At 46.1% G+C, this 22,832-nt stretch overlaps 1 protein-coding gene across 2 annotated transcripts in view; it reads left to right on the top strand.

Annotated features, from left to right (window-relative positions):
* Nucleotides 1–22,832, top strand: part of RNF20 (ring finger protein 20) — a 46,721-nt gene that overhangs the window by 11,278 nt on the left and 12,611 nt on the right. For both annotated transcript variants that reach the window (XM_048503436.1, XM_048503435.1), the window contains exons 10-17: nucleotides 5,498–5,677; nucleotides 7,619–7,754; nucleotides 8,554–8,675; nucleotides 9,614–10,008; nucleotides 12,666–12,783; nucleotides 14,285–14,434; nucleotides 16,385–16,597; nucleotides 21,425–21,550. In XM_048503436.1, the coding sequence (XP_048359393.1) occupies nucleotides 5,498–5,677; nucleotides 7,619–7,754; nucleotides 8,554–8,675; nucleotides 9,614–10,008; nucleotides 12,666–12,783; nucleotides 14,285–14,434; nucleotides 16,385–16,597; nucleotides 21,425–21,550 (1,440 nt within the window). The remainder of the gene's footprint in view (nucleotides 1–5,497; nucleotides 5,678–7,618; nucleotides 7,755–8,553; nucleotides 8,676–9,613; nucleotides 10,009–12,665; nucleotides 12,784–14,284; nucleotides 14,435–16,384; nucleotides 16,598–21,424; nucleotides 21,551–22,832) is intronic.

Below are 22,832 nucleotides of genomic sequence, written 5' to 3'. Positions count from 1 at the left end.
ATTTATGCGCCACTTTAATATTAAAATAATAATACCCAAAGCAGTTTTAAGAAGTGAACCTGTGACTGTACAAAATGAAAAACCCGAAGTCAAGCATTCTTGATTTGGATGAGAGAGCGGCAGTGGCGTAGTGGTTAAGAGCAGGTATACTCTAATCTGGAGGAACCGGGTTTGATTCCCCACTCTGCCGCCTGAGCTGTGGAGGCTTATCTGGGGAATTCAGATTAGCCTGTGCACTCCCACACACACCAGCTGGGTGACCTTGGGCTAGTCACAGTTCTTCTGAGCTCTCTCAGCCCCACCTACCACACAGGGTGTTTGTTGTGAGGGGGAAAGGAGCTTGTAAGCCCCTTTGAGTCTCCTTGCAGGAGAGAAAGGGGGGATATAAATCCAACTCTTCTTCTTGTTATTCTCCTCCCCTTCCCCCTTCTTCTTCTGTAAAAAACACCTGAGGCACTGTCAAGCTGCAAATCCCATAGAAGAAGGGGGAGGGGGGAGGAGGAAGGAGGAAGGAGGAGGAGTTTGGATTTATATCCCCCCTTTCTCTCCTGTAGGAGACTCAAAGGGGCTTCCAATCTCCTTGCCCTTCCCCCCTCACAACAAACACCCTGTGATGTTGGTGGGGCTGAGAGAGCTCCGAGAAGCTGTGACTAGCCCAAGGTCACCCAGCTGGCGTGTGTGGGAGTGTACAGGCTAATCTGAATTCCCCAGATAAGCCTCCACAGCTCAGGCGGCAGAGCTGGGAATCAAACCTGGTTCCTCCAGATCAGAGTGCACCTGCTCTTAGCCACTGCTCTTAGCCACTACGCCACTGCTGCTCATAGGGTTTTCTAGGCAAGAGATGAACAGAAGTGGTTTTGTCATTACCTGCCTCTGTGAAGCGACCCTGGACTTTCTTTTTGGCGCTCTCTCATCCATGTACTAAACAAGGCTGACTTTGCTTAACTCATGAGAGCGCACGAGGGCTATCCAGGTTAGAGTGACGATAAAATATCCAGCATAAAATCTTTGTTGAAGTTGATCAGAACCATACTCAGTAAATCTATAGAAGGTTATGAAAGCAGTTAAATTAACGGCTTGCTAAAAGTTATCCTGCTTTTGAAAAGGCTAGCAACAAGTGCCCAACTGGACCCTGGAAGGGACTTCAAATACCTTTTCCTAGTCTTTAACATGCTGCTGGACTTAAGAACATAAGACTTCTGTGTTATATTGCTCACACAGCATAGGAGTTTGCTGAAAATGCCCTGATATGTTGTGGTGACGACTATGCATAAAGCATTTTCGGAAGAACTCTTGGTTCCAGGCAATGGGTGATTGATTAATAGAGCAGAAACTCATGCAGGGATTCGACCAGCATGTTTCTTTTCTAGGGCAGGTAACTCTGTTACACCTCCACATTGTGAATGGTGGACTGGTAGTCGTTCCAGAGGGGCCTGAATTTAACCTCCTTTCTGGTAAGGGTTGGTTGAATGTTGGAAATTTTGGAGCAGTAACTCATTCAGGGGTGCAGTAGGCATCTACTGCTGCAAGCAGGTCTATTGGGCCCCAAACACCTTTAATGATTTGATTAATTCTGTTTCTTTAATTCTGCATTCTAGTGTGATCTGTACAAACCTACCTCTTTTGTTTTGCTTTAACTTTGTAGAGAATTTTAGTAGCTTTTTAAAAAGACACCTAGGATTGAATTTTTTATTTTGTTCTGAACATTGTTGTGCGTTAGGAACAAAATCCACCAGACCACGGCCACACAGCCCGGAAAACCCACCAGAACCAATTGTTGTGTTTTGTTAGCTTTCTGGCCAAGATTGTAGGTAGCAGTTTTAGTCCATTGAAAAAAATCCCAACCCAGCATACCTTTTGATTTAAAGCAATCAGAATACCACAAGACAGCAAGCTTTTGAGTCCAACAGAACTCTTCATCAGAATGGATGTTCAGTATGGCAAGAGGAGGGGGTGGGGGAGATGCTGCAGGGCATGTGAGAGATGCTTCCAGTCTGCAGGTTGCAGGGTCTTAAAATGCAGTTCAGGATATGGTACAGCCTGAATTGAATTAGGTTGTATTGGGTGCAAAACTGAGAGAAACCAACAAATGGACACATTCCCTTTGAGAATGTAAAAGTCAACTGTTAATCAGACATCTTCACGGCACTGAGGCCCCTTCCGCAGAATCATTCACTTTCAATCCACTTTCACAATTGTTTCCAAGTGGTTTTTGCTATTCCACACAGTAAAATCCAGCTGCAAAGTGGATTGAAAGTGGATTGAAAGTGTGTTATTCTGCATGTGCCAAAGGGGCCCCAGTGGTGCACGCAAATCTCTAGTAAGGCAGTGTGCAGAAGGAGAAGACGTGGCATTTATGTCTGTGATGCTGAATATTGATTTTCCCTGAAATGCCAATGTCTTCCAAATAGGATAATATTATCTAGTTCTGGAAGGACATCAAATCCCCATGAGCAAAGTCCCATGTGAAGATCATCTTTTTCCTTAATGACTTAAATGTGGCATTTCTCAAAACAAACGCTGTAGATTGCTTGTTCCTCACTGTTAAGATTCTACAATTTGGAAAGGAATTCCAAAAATACCTTTTTGTTAGAAATAACCAATATCGCTAAATAGCCAGCATCATTTTGAGTTTTCTGGAAACCTGTCTACAAAAATCTGATGTAATGCTGACACCTTGCGGCTAGTTAAGGAAACTGCAGAAAGAATTTCTCCATTTCTCTTTGCGGCGTGATATGTAGGTCAAATGTTGTTTTGCCCATGGGGACCAATTTCAGAGGATTAAGGGAAATGCTGTTAATATCATTTTGTGAATTGTGACAGTGATTTACATCTTTTGTCTAAAAAAAATAGTTGGGAGTGGAATTGGTGTGGTTTTTTTGGTGGAGGGAATGTTTTGTTTTTGTTTGAAGATAAGTTTTATGATAAATTCCATATTGTAGTGGTCAATGTTCGCCTCTGACCTGGGAGACGCCAGTTCAAATTCTTGCTTAACCATGAAGCTCATCTTTTCTCAATCTGATTATTACACAGTGATGTTAGAAGGATAAAGAGGAAGGGGAAATCTATGTCACCGGGGGTGTTGGGACTGTTGAAGAGAAACGGAGGCTATATATGCCACTTTGATTTCCTTGAATAAAGGACATGATAGAAATGTTTATATAGATATGTTCAGGTGAACGTCTAAATGATTTTCCATTCGTGACTCGCACCCTGAATAAAAAAGGTAACGCTTTAAAGATTCCCAAGCTGACTTCCTTTGACACTGACATGTTTTTTTCAATAAGTGTTCTCAAAACTCAGATTATCTTGCCCAAGTATTATTATTATTATTATTATTATTATTATTATTATTATTATTATTATTATTATTATTATTATTATTATTATTATTATTATTATTATTTTGTTTAATTTAATATACCGCCCTATCCCCGAAGGGCTCAGGGCGGTGAACAGCATAAAATATCATACATAAAATCATCACAAAATTAATTACCATAAATACAATTAAAACAACAATTAATACCTAACACAGCGTCCCACGAAACCCTTGCTTAAACCCTCCCCAGAAATATATATATATGATGGGTCCTGATAGAATAAGGGACCCATATGGGGCAAAAAGGAGGGGCAGGGGCAGGGGGCACCCTCAGCGGCTAGCCTCACCAAAGGCCCGGTGGAACAATTCGTTCTTACAGGCCCTGCGGAACTCTCCAAGGTCCCGCAGGGCCCGGACAGCTGGAGGGAGAGTGTTCCACCAGGCCGGTGCCAGAGCTGTAAAGGCCCTGGCCCGAGTAGAGGCCAACCGCGTCATTGAGGGGACTTCCAGTAAGGTGGCCTTTGCCGAGTAGGGTCAGATGGTTAGAATGATCTTGTGGTTTGTGTGGTGTGCAGTGGAATTGTTGTGAAAGTAATTAGAACGGGTAAGCTATCTTTGGCCCTTTCAGCACGAGCCAGGGAAGCAGCTGCGCACTGGGGTAAATGACCCCAGTGGAGCCCCGGGACTGCTCGCACGCTTCCGTACGGGCGGTCCCGGAGCCACTGTGGCCCGTGGAGGTGCCTCTGCATGGAGGCGCGTCCTGTTTCTTAAAAACTTACCTTCACTTCCTGCGCAACTCCATAGGGATGAGGGGACACGCTCCACTGGGGGTCTGAGAGCAATGTGGGCTTGTCTCCTCGTCCTTGCAAAGCTGTGCAGGGAGAGAAGGTAAATTTTGAAGAAACAGGACTCTCCTAAAAGCAGTTCCTCTGAACCGGTGCCGTTCACTCGGCACTGGGTGCAAAATGCTGTTTTTGAAAAACAGCGTTTCCCCGCCGGTTTGGGGGGGGGGGGGAAGCACGGTACTGCCTTGTGGAGGTGGCAGCCATGCGAACTGTGCCCCAGGAATGGTGTTTTTATCATGCCTGGGGCCAGAATTTTATAAGGGGTGTTTTAATTATTGACAGTTGATGAGAATTTTAATTGTATTACTGTTGTAAGCTTCCCTGAGCCTAAAAGGGGAAGGGCAGCCTAGAAGTCCAATAAAAAAATTAATTACTTCAGCTTTGTACTATTGAGTACCTTTTTTGGAGTTTCTTCTCAGAGACGATGTGACATTCCAATCTTGAGGAATCCCGTTTTAGAATGAACCATGGGCTTCCTCCTTCCCCTAAGCACAGAATATTTTGGTGTGAACTAAGAGTAACTGCTGGTTTTCAGCGGGCTTTACTTGCATCCAACAGTATTGTTGTAAGTCTTCAACTTGACTCTCATTCTTTCTGTGGTAAGGGAGGGGAACGTGGAACTTCAAGCTCATACCACATTGTGTTTAAAACTTGACTGGAAGCACATGTGAACTTCTCAGAGGTGTCATCATCTAAAGGCATGTTTGTTCTGCTCCTAGCCATCAACAAACTGGTTTGTCTGTTGTGCTAAATACAGCTTGAGGAAATGGTTCCTGTAAATAAAATCTTTTAATTTCGTGGTTCAACATTACAAGCCTCTGGTGCCTGTTTCTTGTCAGAAAGTAAACGAACAATAAATGTGGGAAAACTTAAACTGTAATACACTTGCCATGTAACTGAAATTCTGTTCTGACATAGGGAAAGAGAAAAAAAAGAAAGCTGCTCAGCCAGAGCTGTACTGTCCAAAGTTTGTTTGTTTGTTTGTTTGTTTGTTTGTTTGTTTGTTTGTTTGTTTCTTTCTTTCTTTCTTTCTTTCTTTCTTTCTTTCTTTCTTTCTTTCTTTCTTTCTTTCTTTCTTTCTTTCTTTCTTTCTTTCTTTCTTTCTTTCTTTCTTTCTTTCTTTCTTTCTTTCTTTCTTTCTTTAAAGAAAGGCAGGAAAGTGTAAGGGCATAAGCTTTGATTTTGTATGAGATGACAGCTAAGCATAGCCTTCAGACTGCGGAAGAGTTTGAACTTGTGTTCTTTTGTGGGGAATCTGGTTACTGTAGCTTAGGTGACATGTGTGACGTGGCACCATTTTCTTTACTTTTTCTTCTGTGGCTTTGGCTAGGTGGATCTGAGGCGGGCCGTGGAGGAGGCAGTGAAAGACACCCCAGAATACCGCTGCATGCAGTCTCAATTTTCTGTTCTGTATAATGAGAGCCTCCAACTGAAAGCACAGCTGGACGAGGCCCGCACTCTACTCCATGGTACCCGAAGTACCTACCAGCACCAAGTGGAGCTCATTGAGGTAACCATTGGCTCTCTTTGTTCTCTGCAGGCTCAAAAGGATGATGCTACCTTGCGATAACTGTCTGCTTTCTGTCATCAAGGCATTGAGCACGGCACGTAGCTTAGAAGTGATCAAGTTCTCCCCAGAAGAGGGGAAAGCTTAACAAAGACACACAGAAGGAGAATGAATTAAGTACTGGGGATAGTGCCATAATAAGCAGTGGGCTAGGAATATTCTTAGGGAGTCACAACCAAGGAGACAGTACAGGGCATATGGACCCATTGTGTGGCTGAGCTTCCTGGGCACGTCTTGCTCGACAGTGTTCATCTGACTGCGCACAGAGTAGAATTGATATCGTATGCTATCTCTCCTATCCTTGATCTGCATACGTTCACCATAAAGACAGCATGATCCAGGGCTTTTAAAAAAGAAGATTTGGAACTCCAAAATGTGTGTGTGTGTGTGTGTAGTGTAGTGTAGCATAGGGCACACCACTGTGCATCTTTCTCGGCGTGTTCATCCCCGCCCTTGTCATTAAGGTTGACTGCTTCTTCTGACCTGTCAGGAAAGAGGTCTCAGAGTTCCAGCATGATCTCCTTCATGTTGGAAACACTGGTGAATGCTCCATGACTTGAAGCATTGGAACTTGCAAGGACGAGGACTAGGTACTCTCGGCCCAGAGATTAGATTTTAGAGGACCCAGGCTAGTTCCTTTATTTTTCATATTGTCACTTTCTACTTCAGCTAATATAATTCGGCTTTTGCATGTTTTAGATTCTGAAACGACACAAGCATTCTTCTGGAACCGAGCATTTCCCCCCCTGTAGTGCACCTTTTGTGTCTGATAATTAAAAAAAAAAAAAACCCAAAACAAGCCCTGGCAAGATCAGCACTACTGAATGGTGGGGCGGTTGTTGGATTAGCGCCACTTCAGTTTGTAGGTGACTTTGTTGCCGTCGTGGTTCAGCTTCTCAGGGTCCTTGCTGGGCACCTGGGAGCAGCCAAAGATAGCCCTCAGCACCAGTGCTGTACCTTGGAAACATAGTGGCAGCTGCCAGTCTCAGAGCAGTGGGCATTCTGTGGATGTTAGGAAAAGACTTTGCAAAGAGTGACGGAGCAGAAGACACGTCTTGTGAGCAACTGCTATGTAGACGGCTGCACGTTACCTTCTGTGTTAGTGTCAAGCCTCGGATCTGTAAGCAATCACCAGACTCTGGATTTTTGAATCAGAAGCCTTTATTGACAGACATCAGATGGCATGGCTAGAGAAAGCCAGTTCTGGCAAACTGTCTTTGGGTAAAACCTTTTATCTCCCCAAGGCCTGCTCCTTCCCCCCCTCCCTCTTTCTCACCTCCATATCAAAGACATAGTGAAAGAGAACAGGAATGTTACAACCATTGCTTTCCTCAGAAGCAGTGGCGTAGGAGGTTAAGAGCTCGTGTATCTTAATCTGGAGGAACTGGGTTTGATTCCCAGCTCTGCCGCCTGAGCTGTGGAGGTTTATATGGGGAATTCAGATTAGCCTGTACACTCCCACACACGCCAGCTGGGTGACCTTGGGCTAGTCACAGTTCTTCAGAGCTCTCTCAGCCCCACCTACCTCACAGGGTGTTTGTTGTGAGGGGGGAAGGGCAAGGAGATTGTAAGCCCCTTTGAGTCTCCTGCAGGAGAGAAAGGGGGGATATAAATCCAAACCCTTCTTCTTCTTCTCTTCTTCAAGGCCGGTGTGAAAGATAAGCCCGCATCTGGCTCTTGGGAAGGTACGGAAGGTGCAGAAGTGAAAGTAAAGATCCATTAACATGACAGACCTTCCTTTGATGCCAGGAAGGCTCTTCCTGACAATTAGTTTGTTGTCTCCAGTGGAGAATGAAGGTTCTCCTTCCGTTAGTTCCTCATCTCCCCATAAAAGTGAGACGCATTTACATGAAAGCTTCTCTCTCTCCTCTTTCCCCCTCCCAGCGGGACGAAGTCACCCTGCACAAGAAATTGCGCACTGAGGTCATTCAGCTGGAGGACACCCTCGCCCAGGTCCGCAAGGAGTACGAGATGCTGCGGATTGAGTTTGAACAGACGCTTGCGGCCAACGAACAAGCAGGTTTGTGATCGGTTTATCTAGCATGCCTTGTGACACCCTTGGATGCTTTACCCATATTCAGTGAAGGGCGGTTGTACAGTCAGTCCAGTGAAGGGCGGTTGTACAGTCAATGCTCTTGTAGCATAAGACCCTCTCTTGGATATCAGCTGAACGGCAGCCTCAGCTGCCTGCATAAGCTATTCAGTGCTGAACAGCTTTCAGCTGCCTTGATCAGCCTTTTTGCATTGAATCCACTTGTTTTGTAAAAAAACTGGCTCATCTATTAGGCCTTCCCTGAACACTGGGGATTCTGCTTCATTTCAGCCGTGCCCCTGGTTGAGAGCTTTCTTATTTTTGTTAATTACCCGTTTGCAGTGAACTCTTTTTCTCGCTCTCAAGTCTGGCCGCACTTTGCCCATCCCTGCTTCTCTACTGGACCAGCCTGGTCACGTGGTTTAAACATTCTTTCATGATTGCCGGTAGTTGCTGTGGAGCCTTGAATGAGTGGGCTTTTAGCCTACATGGTTTGAAGAAATCCAGAAATGCTGTGTGCAGTTTTGTGTTTAGAAACTGTAGATGATGTGAGACAAGGTTCCACCAGCCAAGAAGGGAAGTTTGGTGGTTGTTAGGGTTTTTTTGTGTGCCTCCTCTTCATTCCTTATCCTTCTGGAGACAATATAGTATTTAACCCCACAGTCAGCTCTTCAGGAAGACACAATGAAGGATTTGAGTGTCCTTGCTTAGATCCTTAAGTCGGTTGTTATGCCAGACCTGTAACTTTCTCTCTCTGTAACTTTCTTGTGTGGTGATTTATGTTTAGGTCCCATCAATCGGGAGATGCGTCATCTAATCAGTAGCCTCCAGAATCACAACCACCAGCTGAAAGGGGAGGTGTTGAGGTACAAGCGGAAGCTGAGGGAGGCTCAGTCTGACTTGAGCAAGGTAAGAAAGATGGCAGAGTGAGCACATGTTGGGATGCTGTGCTTGATGAGGTCCAAAAATCTGCATCTGCTTCAAGGTGTGGAGAATGGGCTCTTGAGACATATGGAGTTCTTCTTTTGTCTAAACTCTTGCATTCCTTAGCAGTCTCCAGAGCTCCAGCTTTGGCCCCAAACACATTAAAAAAACCCCATAAACTTGATCAGCTGTTTGCTAGGACCGTTGAAAATGTGTGTCAGTTCTCTTCTAGAAGAGCCTCAGGAATTACAGTGGAACCTCGGTTTTCATTGCCTTTGGTTTTCATCAATTTTTTCAGTGAAAAAATTTTCTCGGTTTTCATCGATTTGCCTCAGTTTTCATTGATTTGCAGTAAGGTGCAGGGGTTTGTGGAGAAAAATCACCCGGACAAAGCTGTTGCAGGCTGTGTCTGCAGCTTGTTTAATGACAATGTCTTGCCCCATTTCAGACAAATCTTAAAGAGGCGTCAGAAACAGACCTCTTTGGACAGCTTTCTGGTGCGACATTGGTCCACTGACTCTGAAGCTGGTCCTAGTGTTATTGTTTGTTACTGTTTTCAGCATTAAACACTATGTTTGTCCACCCAAAAAATGTGTTTTTGGTATGTTTTTTGGAGTGCCTAGAACAGATTAATTGGATTTACATTGATTCCTATGGAGAAGTTTGCCTCGGTTTTCATTAGTTTTGGTTTTCATCGATTCTTTTCGGACAGATTACCAATGAAAACCGAGGTTCCACTGTATATGATGGTGACACGGGAGATGAATGTGTCAGGGCTGACAGGCACAAGCTTAGTGAGCTGAATGAGGAGGAGGAAATGGGGAACTCCTTCTCTGCAAAGTTTATGGATGGTAAGGAATCCCTATGAGAAAGCATTGCTTATACACTTGCATGTACATATATCTTCCCTACCATTTTCCCAGACCCGTTCCCGTAGTGGCAGCGCCCTCCTTCACTCCCAGTCCAGCACCGAGGACACCAAGGAAGAGCCACCCGATATCAAACAGGAGCCTGATGACATCTCTGCTCTGTCCATGGCCTCCAAGGCTCCCCCCGAGGACGCCCCTGAAATCAAGGCGAAACGAGACGAGGAGGAGCGGGAGCGGGAGAGGCGGGAGCGGGAGCGGGAGAAAGAGAAGGAAAAAGAGAAGGATCGGGAGCGGGAGAAGGAAAAAGAGAAGGAGCGGGAGCGGGAGAAGCAGAAGCAGAAGGAATCTGAGAAGGAGAGGGAATCGACCAAAGAGAAGGACAAGGGGAAACATGACGACGGGAGGAAAAAGGAAGCCGAACTGATCAAGCAACTGAAGGCTGATCTCAAGTAAGGCGGGTTCTGCCATTTTTGTTCCTCAGTGGCCAGCTGAGGTGCCATTTATTGGAGCTGAAATTGACAAGCCATTTCAGAAAGGGTTGCTTCTCTGCCATTACTCCGTCTTGGAAAACCTTGTTACCTTCCTCTTCAAGGCTCCAAGCAGCTTTCAAACAAGCCTTAACAAGACATTCCACAGTCGCTGGAAGACTTTTAAGCTAAGCTTTCTGGGAGGGGCTGCAGTGGCTTCTTGGCAGTCACAGGGGTGTCTATTCAGACATGCTTCCTATAGCGTTCTCCATATGTGGTAGGCCACAATATCGGACGTCTGGGTTTCGGAGTCACTGTGAACCCTTCCCAGCCCATCCCATTGCTGTGCATTCTCTTTGCACTGTGTCTGAATTTACCAGTGATCATCTTGGGTTCGTTCTTTATTTTTTAAAAAAGGTTTATTTCAATTAATCAAAAGAAAACCTCAGAAGTTGACAGCATAATCCGTTGTCCCGGGGGGGTGGGGGGAAGGAATATTTCTATGGCATAACAATATTAAAAATGTTAAGAAATATACAGTGATGAAATAACCATTAAGTGGTGGTAACTATTATAATGAATTTAAACAAAGGTATCGAAAAATAGTTTCTAGGTATTCAAAAATAAGCTCATGTATCATTTGTTATCTACTCGTTATTTAAGCAATTGTTTTTCTCTTAAATACCGGTTGATTCAACAGAACACATAAGATGAGATGTAAATCAGTTCAGTTACATCATCCTCCACACTCCATTTTATAAAAATAATATAAGTAAGATGTTTTCCATTTATCATGAAATTCTTTGCTTGGTCTGTTATTCACATAATGTATTAATTTTGCCATTCTTGCGTAGTCTGCTAGTTTGCTTTCACAGTCTTCTAGTGGAGAGTATTCTGCTTTCCATTTTTTTGGAAATGTAGGAGAAGAAGAAGAGTTTGGATTTATATCCCCCCTTTCTCTCCTGCAGGAGACTCAAAGGGGCTTACAATCTCCTTGCCCTCCCCCCCTCACAACAAACACCCTGTGAGGTGGGCGGGGCTGAGAGAGCTCCAAAAAACTGTGACTAGCCCAAGGTCACCCAGCTGGCGTGTGTGGGAGTGCACAGGCTATTCTGAATTCCCCAGATAAGCCTCCACAGCTCAGGTGGCAAAGCGGGGAATCAAATCCGGTTCCTCCAGATTAGATACATGAGCTCTTAACCTCCTACGCCACTGCTGCTCCTCTACGATGTTACCCCCTCTAATGCTTTATTTTGGACCTAGGCAATCATAGCTCATTCCTTGTAACTTTACTATTGGGCACGATATCCTCTTAGTGATCATAACAAATTTGATTTTTAATTTTTTCTGGATTTCACCTTATTTTTCTTTTTAAAATGTTTTTGTCTTTTTGTGAGTCCGCCACATATAATTGAGTTATTTCTTTACTGCCAGTTTAGGCTTTTGGAAAAAGCATAAGTCAGTGGGTTCAGGAATTGGAACTATCAGATGTGGAAGAGAAATCTACCAGTATTTATCAGGGTTTAGAGCTTCTCTCCTCAGGAATGCCAGTCCCCTAGTTTCTTGAATGAACTCTGGTTGTTGTATACTTCCTCTGCAACACCCAGTTATGACCACATCTGAAGCCAAAATCCACTTAGCTGTCTGTTTTTGTTTGGCTAGACCAAACAAGTTTGTGTGGAGACTTCTGCATTTCTTCCCAAGCGACTTCTGAGAGTCCCAAGCTAAGATGGCTGTTGTAGTCCTGACATGAGGGCTGAGGGTCAACTCAATGCATGGCTGCTGTGAAAAAGGCAAACTCTATGCTGGGGATAGTTAGGAAAGGAGTTGATAATAAAACTGCAAGGATTGTCATGCCCTTATATAAAGCAGTGGTGCGACCGCACTTGGAGTACTGTGTTCAGTTCTGGTCGCCACATCTCAAAAAGGACATCGAAGAGATAGAAAAAGTGCAGAGAAGGGCAACGAGGATGATTGAGGGACTGGAGCACCTTCCTTATGAGGAGAGGCTGCAGCGTTTGGGACTCTTTACTTTGGAGAGGAGACATCTGAGGGGGGATATGATTGAAGTCTATAAAATTATGCATGGGGTAGAAAATGTCGACAGAGAGAAATTTTCCTCTCTTTCTCACAATACTAGAACCACGGGGCATTCATTGAAAATGCTGGGGGGAAGAATTAGAACTAATAAAAGGAAACACTTCTTCACGCAACGTGTGATTGGTGTTTGGAATATGCTGCCACAGGAGGTGGTGATGGCCACTAACCTGGATAGCTTTAAAAGGGGCTTGGACAGATTTATGGAGGAGAAATCAATCTATGGCTACCAATCTTGATCCTCCTTGATTTCAGATTGCAAATGCCTTAGCAGACCAGGTGCTCAGGAGCAGCAGCAGCAGAAGGCCATTGCTTTCACCTCCTGCATGTGAGCTCCCAAAGGCATCTGGTGGGCCATTGCGAGTAGCAGAATGCTGGACTAGATGGACTCCGGTCTGATCCAGCAGGCTATTTCTTATGTTCTTATGTTCTTAGGGTGGCTGTAGAAGGCGTTCATGATTCTTGATTTGGAGTAGACAGCGTTGTGTTCTTGTCCTCTTGACACCATCTGTTATGCATCTGTTATCTTTCCATCCATTTAGGAAGGCCCAAGAAAGCCAGAAGGAGATGAAATTGTTGTTAGATATGTACCGCTCTGCCCCGAAAGAGCAAAGAGACAAAGTTCAACTAATGGCTGCAGAGAAGAAGGCCAAAGCTGAGGTAATCTTGTCTGCCATTATCCCTTCTCTCCTGTCCGATGGAGTGTGGATTTGAAATGACCTGTGTGGAATCTGTGAAGAACTCTGTTTTGCCTTGTGAAATCGCGTTCCCTCTGGGATGTCACCCCCTCTGATGCTTTATTCTGGACCTAGGCAATCACAGCTCATTCCTTGAAAATACACATTTTCCTAGAAAAATTCCCTCAGGGAGATTTTCAGTGAAGTTGGTTACCTCAGAATTGCTCTGACCTGGATGGCCCAGGCTCGCCTGATTTTGTAAGATCTCAGAAGCTAAGCAGGGCCAACCCTGGTTAGTACTTGGATGGGAGTCCACCAAGGAAGTCCAGGGTTGCTAAGCCGAGGCAGGCAATAGCAAACCACCTTGGTTTTAACTCTTGCCGAAAACCCCTATGGCAGTGGTGGCGAACCTTTGGCACTCCAGATGTTATGGACTGCAATTCCCATCAGCCCCTGCCAATTGGCCATGCTGGCAGGGGTTGATGGGAATTGTAGTCCATAACATCTGGAGTACCAAAGGTTCGCCACCACGGCCCTATGGGGTTGCCACAAGACAGCTGCGACTTGACTGCCCTTTCTTTTCTTTTTTAAAAAAATATTTTTTATTGTATAGTTTGAAATAATCATTCCATTTACATCTTTCTGATATAATTTCCAAACAATACATTTTCCCTTTTTTTCCCCTCCCACCCTCCCCTAATATTATGTTTTACTTTTCTTTAACCAAACAGCAGTAAGTTCATTCGTTGTTGTCTTCTGATCCATATGTCTTCTCTGACTCCCCTCTCCTTCATCCAATTCTCATAACTTGTCCATATCTTCATTATTTCATAGTGTTTTTCCTTCCATGTTTTGTTCTTCGATAATATTTCAAAAATGTCTAATGTCACTTGTTCCCATATATATTCCAACCATTTCTGAATCGCCCCTTTTTTCTTATCTTTCCGTCCAAACACTATCACTGCATGTATTGCTCTAATCAACGTTTTATACATATTTCTATATTGTATATCAATTTTTTCATCATAAATTATTCCCATAAATAATAGATCATTTCTTAATTCCACTTTATTTGTCACCAATTTCTCTATCCCTAGCAATGCCTTTTCCCAGAATCTTTTTACTTCTTTGCATTCAATCCACGTATGGCTATAATGTGCATCTTGGTCTCCACAGTGCCAACATTTTGGAGATAATCCCTTTACCATATATGCAAGTTGTTTGGGAGTTCTATACCATTTTAAAATCAACTTTCTTTCCAACTCCATATATTTTTCAATTTTTATTTTTCTCATGCTAGCCATTATTCTTTCAATTTTTTCATCATTCAGAGTGCCATCCTTCTCCCATTTTTGTTTCATAGCTCTTACTTGACTGCCCTTTCCACCACCTTAGAGGTCTCCTCAAAAAAGAGAGAGAGAAACCCTTTCTCGTGTTAACAGTCTCCTCCCCTTTCTTTTTCATCCCCTCTCTGTTTGCTGCAGTTGGAGGAGCTGAGGCAGAGACTGAAAGACCTGGAGGACAAGGAGAAGAAAGAGAGCAAGAAGATGGCTGACGAGGATGCCCTCCGGAAGATCCGGGCAGTGGAGGAACAGATTGAATACTTGCAGAAGAAACTGGCGATGGCAAAGCAGGTGAAGAGTGTTTTCTTATTGGGAGGTGTGGAGGTCCCAGTCCAGTGATGGCGAACCTTTTCGAGATCGAGTGCCCAAGCTGCAACCCAAAACCCACTTATTTATCGCAAAGTGCCAACACGGCAATTTAACCTGAATACTGAGGTTTTAGTTTAGAAAAAACGGTTGGCTCCGAGGTGTGCGTTACTCGGGAATAAGCTTGGTGGTAGTCGGTGGCTTTGCTTTGAAGCAACCGTGCAACTCTTCTAACGGGTGAATCATGACCCTAGGAGGGTTTACTCAGAAGCAAGTTCCATTGCCAGCAACCGAGCCTACTCCCAGTTAAAAGATCACGCTTTAGTTCTTTGCATGAAAATCAGTGGGGTTTAACAGGGCTTAACAGGGCTACCTACGCTGCTCCCCCCAAACAAGGTCTTAGGTTTAATTCTAATAATCAAGCCAGCGGCCCAGGCCAGCCTATATGTGCGCATGGCGGGGGGGGGGGGGGGGAAGGGCGATTTCCCCCCACATTACAGACTCTGTTTGTGTGTGCCCACAGAGAAGGCTCTGAGTGCCACCTCTGGCACCCATGCCATAGGTTCACCACCACTGTCCCAGTCTCTGAGATGTTGAAGCAAATGGATGGAATGGTATGATGGTGATGTGCTGTATCCATATTTTTTTACCACTGGCCACACCAGGGGCACTTCCGCACATGCAGAATAGTGCACTTTCAATCCACTTCCAGTGCACTTTGCAGCTGGATTTTGCTGTGTGAAATGGCAAAATCCACCTGCAAACAATTGTTAAAGTGCATTGAAAGTGGATTGAAATTGCATTCTTCTGCATGTACAAAAGTGCCCTGAGTTATGTTTCTGCGCTTTCCCTGGCCCTCAGGTACCATCGGTGAACTAGCTGGCTGGGAGAAATCTGCATCATGTCTTATATCTCATTCCAAACCTGGCCTATGAATGCATGTACAATTAGGAACAGGGAGGAAGGGAATTCAAATTCTCCCAGGTTTGCGGGAAAAAAGGGGGTAGAGGATGGGGAGGAGAAAATAAACATAAAATTGGCATGCTGAGAGCTTGGGAGGTGCTAGGCCAGGAGTACCCGACCTATGGCACTCCAGATGTTCATGGACTACAATTCCCATCAGCCCCAGTCAGCATGGCCAATTGGAGCGCCATAGGTTGGCCACCCCTGCGCTGGGCAATCCCAGGACAGCTTCCAAGATCTTACCTTGAGAGATTTCTGTGGTTGTCAGAAAGGGGAGAAGAGAGAGCAAGCACGAAGGTGCAAAGGGGAGCAAAGCTGGCACAGAAGGAAAACTGAGCAAAAGGCTGAGAAGAAGGTACTGGAAGGAGGGAGGAACTTCCCTCCATCACAAGTATTGTGGGCCCTACTGGTGTGTTATGTGTGGGTATTTATAAGCACATGTGTGGGTATTTATAAGCAAGCGACAAAATCTGTCAGTGCACTGGAGCAGAGTGGGCTGTAAGACAGGGAATCGGTTTGGTAAACCATACTGAGAAGGCCGTTGCAGGAGAAATTAGAGGCACCTACTGCTGTGATGTGAGAAACACGCCTCCCCTCTTGCATGGACCATTATGAGTTCCGGAGTGTGAAAACCCAAACTGATCACAGCACCTTTCACTGTGTCAGTGTGGCCATTACCTCGACAGGATTCACTCTTTCTAATCAGTCTTCTAGTTCAGGGGTCTGCAACCTGTGGCTCTCCAGATGTTCATGGACTCCAATTCCCATCAGCCCCTGCCAGCATGGCCAATTGGGGGCTGATGGGATTTGTAGTCCATGAACATCTGGAGAGCCGCAGGTTGCAGACCCCTGTTCCAGTTGCCACCCTGATTAAATTCGCCTTTTAAAGGCAGGCTGTGTGAAACCGAGTGCTCTGGATAACCACCGAAAGGCAGGGCTGAACTCACAGCCTGGCTCCCCACCGGTTTGCAGGAGGAAGAGGCGCTGCTCTCCGAAATGGACGTGACTGGCCAAGCCTTCGAGGACATGCAGGAGCAGAACATCCGCCTGATGCAGCAGCTGAGGGAGAAGGACGACGCAAACTTCAAGCTCATGTCGGAGCGCATCAAATCCAACCAGATCCATAAGCTGCTAAAGGAAGAGAAGGAGGAGCTGGCGGACCAGGTTCTGACCCTGAGGACACAGGTGAGTCATTGGTTCATGTCGGACAGAGCGGCGGAAGATGTGCCCACCACCTCCTTGAGCCAAAACGAGGGTTAAGAATTCTTTCGACATTGGGAAATGAATCTTACTCGGGATCACGGGTTTGCCATGTTTTCTGCAGATCTGAAGAAAAATCACCCAGTGGGGAAGGGAGTGAAATCGGCTGGTAACATGAGCGCGTGATCGTCGGCATTCTGACGTGATGCAGCGACTTGGAGAGAATTGGGAAATGGGAATCCCCTGGGTCAAATAGGGCGGCCGGGGTGGGGCTGGGGGGGAGTTCGGTGGCAGACGCATCCTTGACATGCCGAACATGCCAAGTTCAGAGCCTAGCCTTTTCAGTCAAAATAAGCTCTGGTGGCAGCGCTAGGAAACGTCTCTGGAAAGCTCTCACAATACTAGAACCAGGGGGCATTCATTGAAAATGCTGGGGGGAAGAATTAGAACTAATAAAAGGAAACACTTATTCACACAACGTGTGATTGGCGTTTGGAATATGCTGCCACAGGAGGTGTTGATGGCCACTAACCTGGATAGCTTTAAAAGGGGCTTGGACAGATTTATGGAGGAGAAGTCAATCTATGGCTACCAATCTTGATCCTCTTTGATCTGAGATTGCAAATGCCTTAACAGACCAGGTGATCGGGAGCAACAGCCACAGAAGGCCATTGCTTTCACATCCTGCATGTGAGCTCCCAAAAGCACCTGGTGGGCCACTGCGAGTAGCAGAGAGCTGGACTAGATGGACTCTGGTCTGATCCAGCTGGCTTGTTCTTATGTTCTTAGCTGCTGCGGTTCCATGAACCTCTGCAGTTGCCCTGACTCATTATAAGTCAGCGTCCTCACCTCACCTTTTCAGATGAACTCGTTTGTTGTGGTTTTGAGCAAGTTGCACTCCCTTTCAGCTTCCAGTGTAAAAAAAAAATACTGGCCTTCCTTATATAGTGGCTGTAAGGAATACGGACTGTACTTTGTCATAGATTACTAAACGGAACACAGGTTGGATAATTAAGCGGAAGAGTTGGATTTATATCCCCCTTTCTCTCCTATAAGGAAACTCAAAGGGGCTTTCAAACTCCTTTCCCTTCCCCCCTCACAACAAACACCCTGTGAGGTAGGTGGGGCCGAGAGAGCTCAGAAGAGCTCTGGCTAGCCCAAGGTCACGCAGCTGGCATGTGTGGGAGTGCACAGGCTAATCTGAATTCCCCAGATAAGCCTCCACAGCTCTAGCAGCAGAGTGGGGAATCAAACCCGGTTTCTGCAGATTAGAGTACACCTGCTCTTAACCACTACGCCACTGCTGCTCCTCTTACCCTTTTTGATGCTGGGGGTTCTTATGGAATGTCGTCTTTGGTGCATACTTTGCTGTCCTGATACCATTTTCTTTGAAAGACTGGGCTAAATTGGGGTATTTGTGTGCCTGTCATTCTACTTTCTTTCTCTATTTCTCACAATACTAGAACCAGGGGGCATTCATGGAAAATGCTGGGGGGAAGAATTAGGACTAATAAAAGGAAACACTTCTTCACGCAACGTGTGATTGGTGTTTGGAATATGCTGCCACAGGAGGTGGTGATGGCCACTAACCTGGATAGCTTTAAAAGGGGCTTGGACAGATTTATGGAGGAGAAGTCAATCTATGGCTACCAATCTTGATCCTCCTTGATCTCAGATTGCAAATGCCTTAGCAGACCAGGTGCTCAGGAGCAGCAGCAGCAGAAGGCCATTGCTTTCACATCCTGCATGTGAGCTCCCAAAGGCACATGGTGGGCCACTGCGAGTAGCAGAATGCTGGACTAGATGGACTCTGGTCTGATCCAGCAGGCTAGTTCTTATGTAGTAGTACACAGACAATGCTTCTGAGAGTTTCAGCATTTTCTTTTCCTGCAAATTTCCTGTTCTTGTTTTTTCATGCAAGTTTCCTGTCCTTTGGGCTGGAAAGCTAGGCTTACAAGCATATGGGCAATTTCAGAAGTTGAAGATGTTGCTGATGATGGGGGCAGGCCTTCAGTGCCCTGGATGCTTCCTTGATCTTCCCTCTGCCTGGAGAGAACCTTGCTAAATGATCTATGCTATTTATTTTACTTTTTTTATAGTCTGTTCATTCAAACTCAGGACATATTGCATGATATAGACAAAGCAATCAACAGCAGATTACACAGGGAACACTTACCTCAGGACTCTTCTGCATAGTGTGCTTCCAGTGGGCTCTCCTTGCCTTTCCCTGTTTAAATGCGAGGCAGCCCAGTGCCTGCCCTGCAGCTGCTAGCTGAAGTCTCAACTGGCCACTCCTTTTGCTGCTTCTCTTAAATCCACCCATCAGCAGCCTTAAAGGCACAGATCTCACTGATATTCTTCTCTCCTCCCTTCTGCTACACACAGACACACACATTCTCTCATTCTCTTTCTTGGTGCTGCTGCAAGCGAGAGGCTTGTTTTTAAAATAGAAGCTTGTCTGAAAGAAAGTTTTAAAAATGCCCTCCTGATCATCAGAGAGGGCAGAAGCAGAGTGGGGGAGGTGGGGTGGAGCCAGAAAGAGACCCTGCTTGTGCAGTTCCTTTGCAAAAGCCATATTGATGTATCGATACAAGCGTTTAGAGAGGCGGGAAGGAGTTGGCAGCAGGAAGGAGGGCGGGGGTGAAGCGTGCAAAGCAGCGTGAGGAAGTGGGGGTGAGTCTAGGCAAACTGGCTGCGAGTGGAGAAAAGAGGTCTGGGGCAAAGCGGTGCTCATTGGCAGCTCTGCCCATTCTGGCTGCAAAGCGAAATTGAATCCGCGCTAGTAGTGGTCTTGCTTGCCACGGGGAGAATAGAAAGTGAAAGCAGGCCTTGAGGAAATATGTCCGCGCAAGAAATGTTGCGGTGACACACATTTGCCCCCATCGCGCAGCAGGTGCCTTGTGCGTAATTGGCCAACTGGCCTAAGGGATCTAATAAGCAGTTTCGTAGGACTGCAGGGTTGCGTTTCTGTGACTTGTGTTTTATTATTGTGGTTTTCTTTAGAGTGGGTCTTTGCAGAAGTGGCATCAAAAAAATTCGAAATGACAAAAGAAACAAAATAGAATGAAATTAGAAACTTAAACCCACACACCCACACACCCACCCACCCACACACACACCCCCAATTTGTTTTTGAGTACTCTGTTGAATCAATGCTTCAGTGCCTCACGGTCTCGTGCTACATTTTATAATCCTCATATAGACGATGCTTTGAAGATTGCCCCCCCAATAAAAAAACCCAACAGAATTGCTGCAAATAGGCGAGGGGAAACTGAGTGAGCTGAAAAAAATGGCGCAGAGGAGGAAGTTCAGGGAAGCGTGGGAAACCTAGTCCGTAGATCACACAGCAACTGAAGACATTTTCAAAACGTTTCAGCCAGAGAATCATGTTAAAAGGGAATTCGTTGAAGACTTTTCCAGGCTGGAAACATTTTGGGGTAAAAACAATGCGGAACTCGGTGGAGGAAACGTTCTATTTCCTGCCTCAAAACATTTTTGAAAGGTTTGTGAGGAAACGACCACGGTAGGTCAAACAGAGCTGAACATAAGCTACTGTGAATCAAGAGTTCCTTTCTTCAGATACGAGGGACTGAGGGAGTTTCGACTCTCAAAGGGTTCTGCTCTGGAAACGTTGGTCTGTAAGGTGCGACTGGATCCAGCTCTTCTACTGCAGACCAACACTGCTACTCATGTGAAACGAAGCAGGAAATGGAAATTCCTATCAGACTGCAGACTAAAATTAAGCGGATAAGAGGATTAGCATAGGGTGCTGTGTGGTTTCCGGGCTGTCTGGCCGTGTTCTAGCATCATTCCCTCCTGACGTTTCGCCTGCATCTGTGGCTGGCATCTTCAGAGGACCTGACAGTAGGAAAGCAAGTGGAGTATATACCGTGTTTCCCCAAAAATAACACAGTGTCTTACCGTATATACTCGCGTATAAGCCGAGTTTTTCAGCACATTTTTTTGTACTGAAAAAGCCCTCCTCGGCTTATACACGAGTCAAGGCTTTGGTAGATCTGACAGCTCCCTCTTTTCCCACCACGGCAGAGGGAGGAAGCTTTGAAAGACCCCCACAGCAAGAGAGGGGAGACTTTTTTCCGCTCCACAGCCGCATGCTCTGGTGTTCTGTTCGACGGGCACGCTTCCAAACAAAAACTTGGCTACGTCTTGCTTTCGGGGGATGCTTTGTATTTAGCACTTCAGCAAAACCTCTACTACCGTGTTTCCCCGAATATAAGAAAGTGTCTTATATTAATTTTTGCTCCCAGAGATGCGTTATGTCTTATGTTCAGGGGATGTCTTATATTTCTGTGTTCTGTTCGTCGGGCATGCTTCCAAACAAAAACTTTGCTACGTCTTACTTTTGGGGGATGCCTTATATTTCGCACTTCAGCAAAACCTCTACCACGTCTTATTTTCCGAGGATGTCTTATATTCGGGAAAACAGGGTATGTTATTTCAGGGGATGTCTTATTTTTGGGGAAACAGGGTATACCTGTGACTAACAATGAAGATAGCAAGTTATCTAGTCACAGGTATATATACTCCACTTGCTTTTCTACTGTCAGATCGTCTGAAGATGCCAGCCACAGATGCAAGCGAAACGTCAGGAAAGAACACGGCCATTCAGCCCGGAAACCACACAGCACCCCAGTGATTCCGGCCGTGAAAGCCTTTGACAATACAAGGATTAGCATAGTTTAGAGAGGATATATAATTACGGTTGCCCTGGGGCAGACTTTTTAAGAACATTGACCCCCTGTAGTCTTAGAGGTTCCATTCTGTTTCCTCTCTGTTTTTTTCCTCTTAAAGGTGGACGCCCAGTTGCAGGTGGTTCGGAAACTGGAGGAAAAAGAGCACCTGCTCCAGAGCAACATCGGAACCGGAGAGAAAGAGCTCGGCTTGCGGACGCAGGCCCTGGAGATGAACAAGCGGAAGGTGATGCCCCCCCCCCCCCCCGTCCCCCAAACTTATTCCGTCTGCCTGCTGTGGATGGTTGCGTGAGCCCTTGAAAGACAGTGGGCGGGTGGACGATACCGTCTGATCTCCTTGTGGGGAGAACACTGCAGAGTCTCCAATAAGGCTGCAATCAGGACATGAAAACAGAAATTGCAGACTCTCCAGAGTTTTTTTTTTAAAAAGGGGGAAAAAAGGAATGACCACAAAGCGATACGACAAAGCCGGGAAAGGGCAGCGGATGGAAGGCGCCGCCGAGCGCCCAAGGAATAAAGGAGGGCCAGCCAGATGGAAATAATGAGGCCGGCTGAGGTTTCCGGAAGAGAGGAGCGATGAGAATCGCAGGGAGGGAGAACGAGCCGAGTAGCTGGGGGTTGGGAGAGTCAGAGAAGTTAATGACGACGCGGGGAGAGTGTCCTCCGCCTCCGGAGATCACAGCGTGGGTGGCACTGCAGCGTCGGCAACAGCTGTCCTGGCAAAGTGTATAAATTCAAGGGGCAGAGATGAGAACCTTGCTGGGGCTCCTTAGACCAGTGCTCTGATTGCGATGGCAGCCAGCCAAAATCCTCTATCTCAGTGATGGTGAACCTTTTTGAGACCGAGTGCCCAAATTGCAACCCAAACCCCAGTTATTTATCACAAAGTGCTAACCCAGCAATTTAACCTGATTGCTGAGGTTTTAGTTTAGAAAAAACCGGTTGGCTCCCTCTTCCTCCGCCCCACCTGCTCGAGCAGGGGCCAGCCTGCTCTAGCTTCCAGCAAGTCCTGCGTGCACCGCTCTGTGCCTCTCTAGCATCTCTGCCTCCTCTGCACCCTCCCCCCCTTGGGCAGAAGCCACCCAGAGCACAGGCACCAGGCCTGCCAGCAGAGACCTCCCTGCTCACCACAGTGCGCACATGTCGTACTCAGTGCCCCAGGCCAGCCTAGATGTGTGTTTGTGGGGGGGGGGTGATTTTCTGCCCCCCACATGATGAACTCTGTGAGTGTGTGCCCACAGAGAGGGCTCCGAGTGCCACCTCTGGCACCCGTGCCATAGGTTCGCCATCACTGCTCTAGCTCTTCCCGATCCAGGAATGGAGGAGACAGCCATGAAGCCTGCAGAGAAAGTGGGATGCTTATGGAAAGGGGTGGGGGAACCTACAGCCTCGGAGCATCCCAGTCCTGTGTGAACTGTGTTTTCTCGCCTTGGGATGTGATAGTAGGTGGGGCTGTTGGGCTTGTTTAATTTTTGGAACAGTTTATGTGTTTGCACGCTGGTTCTTTG

The sequence above is a fragment of the Sphaerodactylus townsendi genome, linkage group LG07 (assembly GCF_021028975.2).
Source record: "Sphaerodactylus townsendi isolate TG3544 linkage group LG07, MPM_Stown_v2.3, whole genome shotgun sequence".
NCBI classification, from domain to species: domain Eukaryota; kingdom Metazoa; phylum Chordata; class Lepidosauria; order Squamata; family Sphaerodactylidae; genus Sphaerodactylus; species Sphaerodactylus townsendi.
Note: the sequence above shows the minus strand (reverse complement) of the source record. Positions and strands in the feature narration are given on the sequence as shown.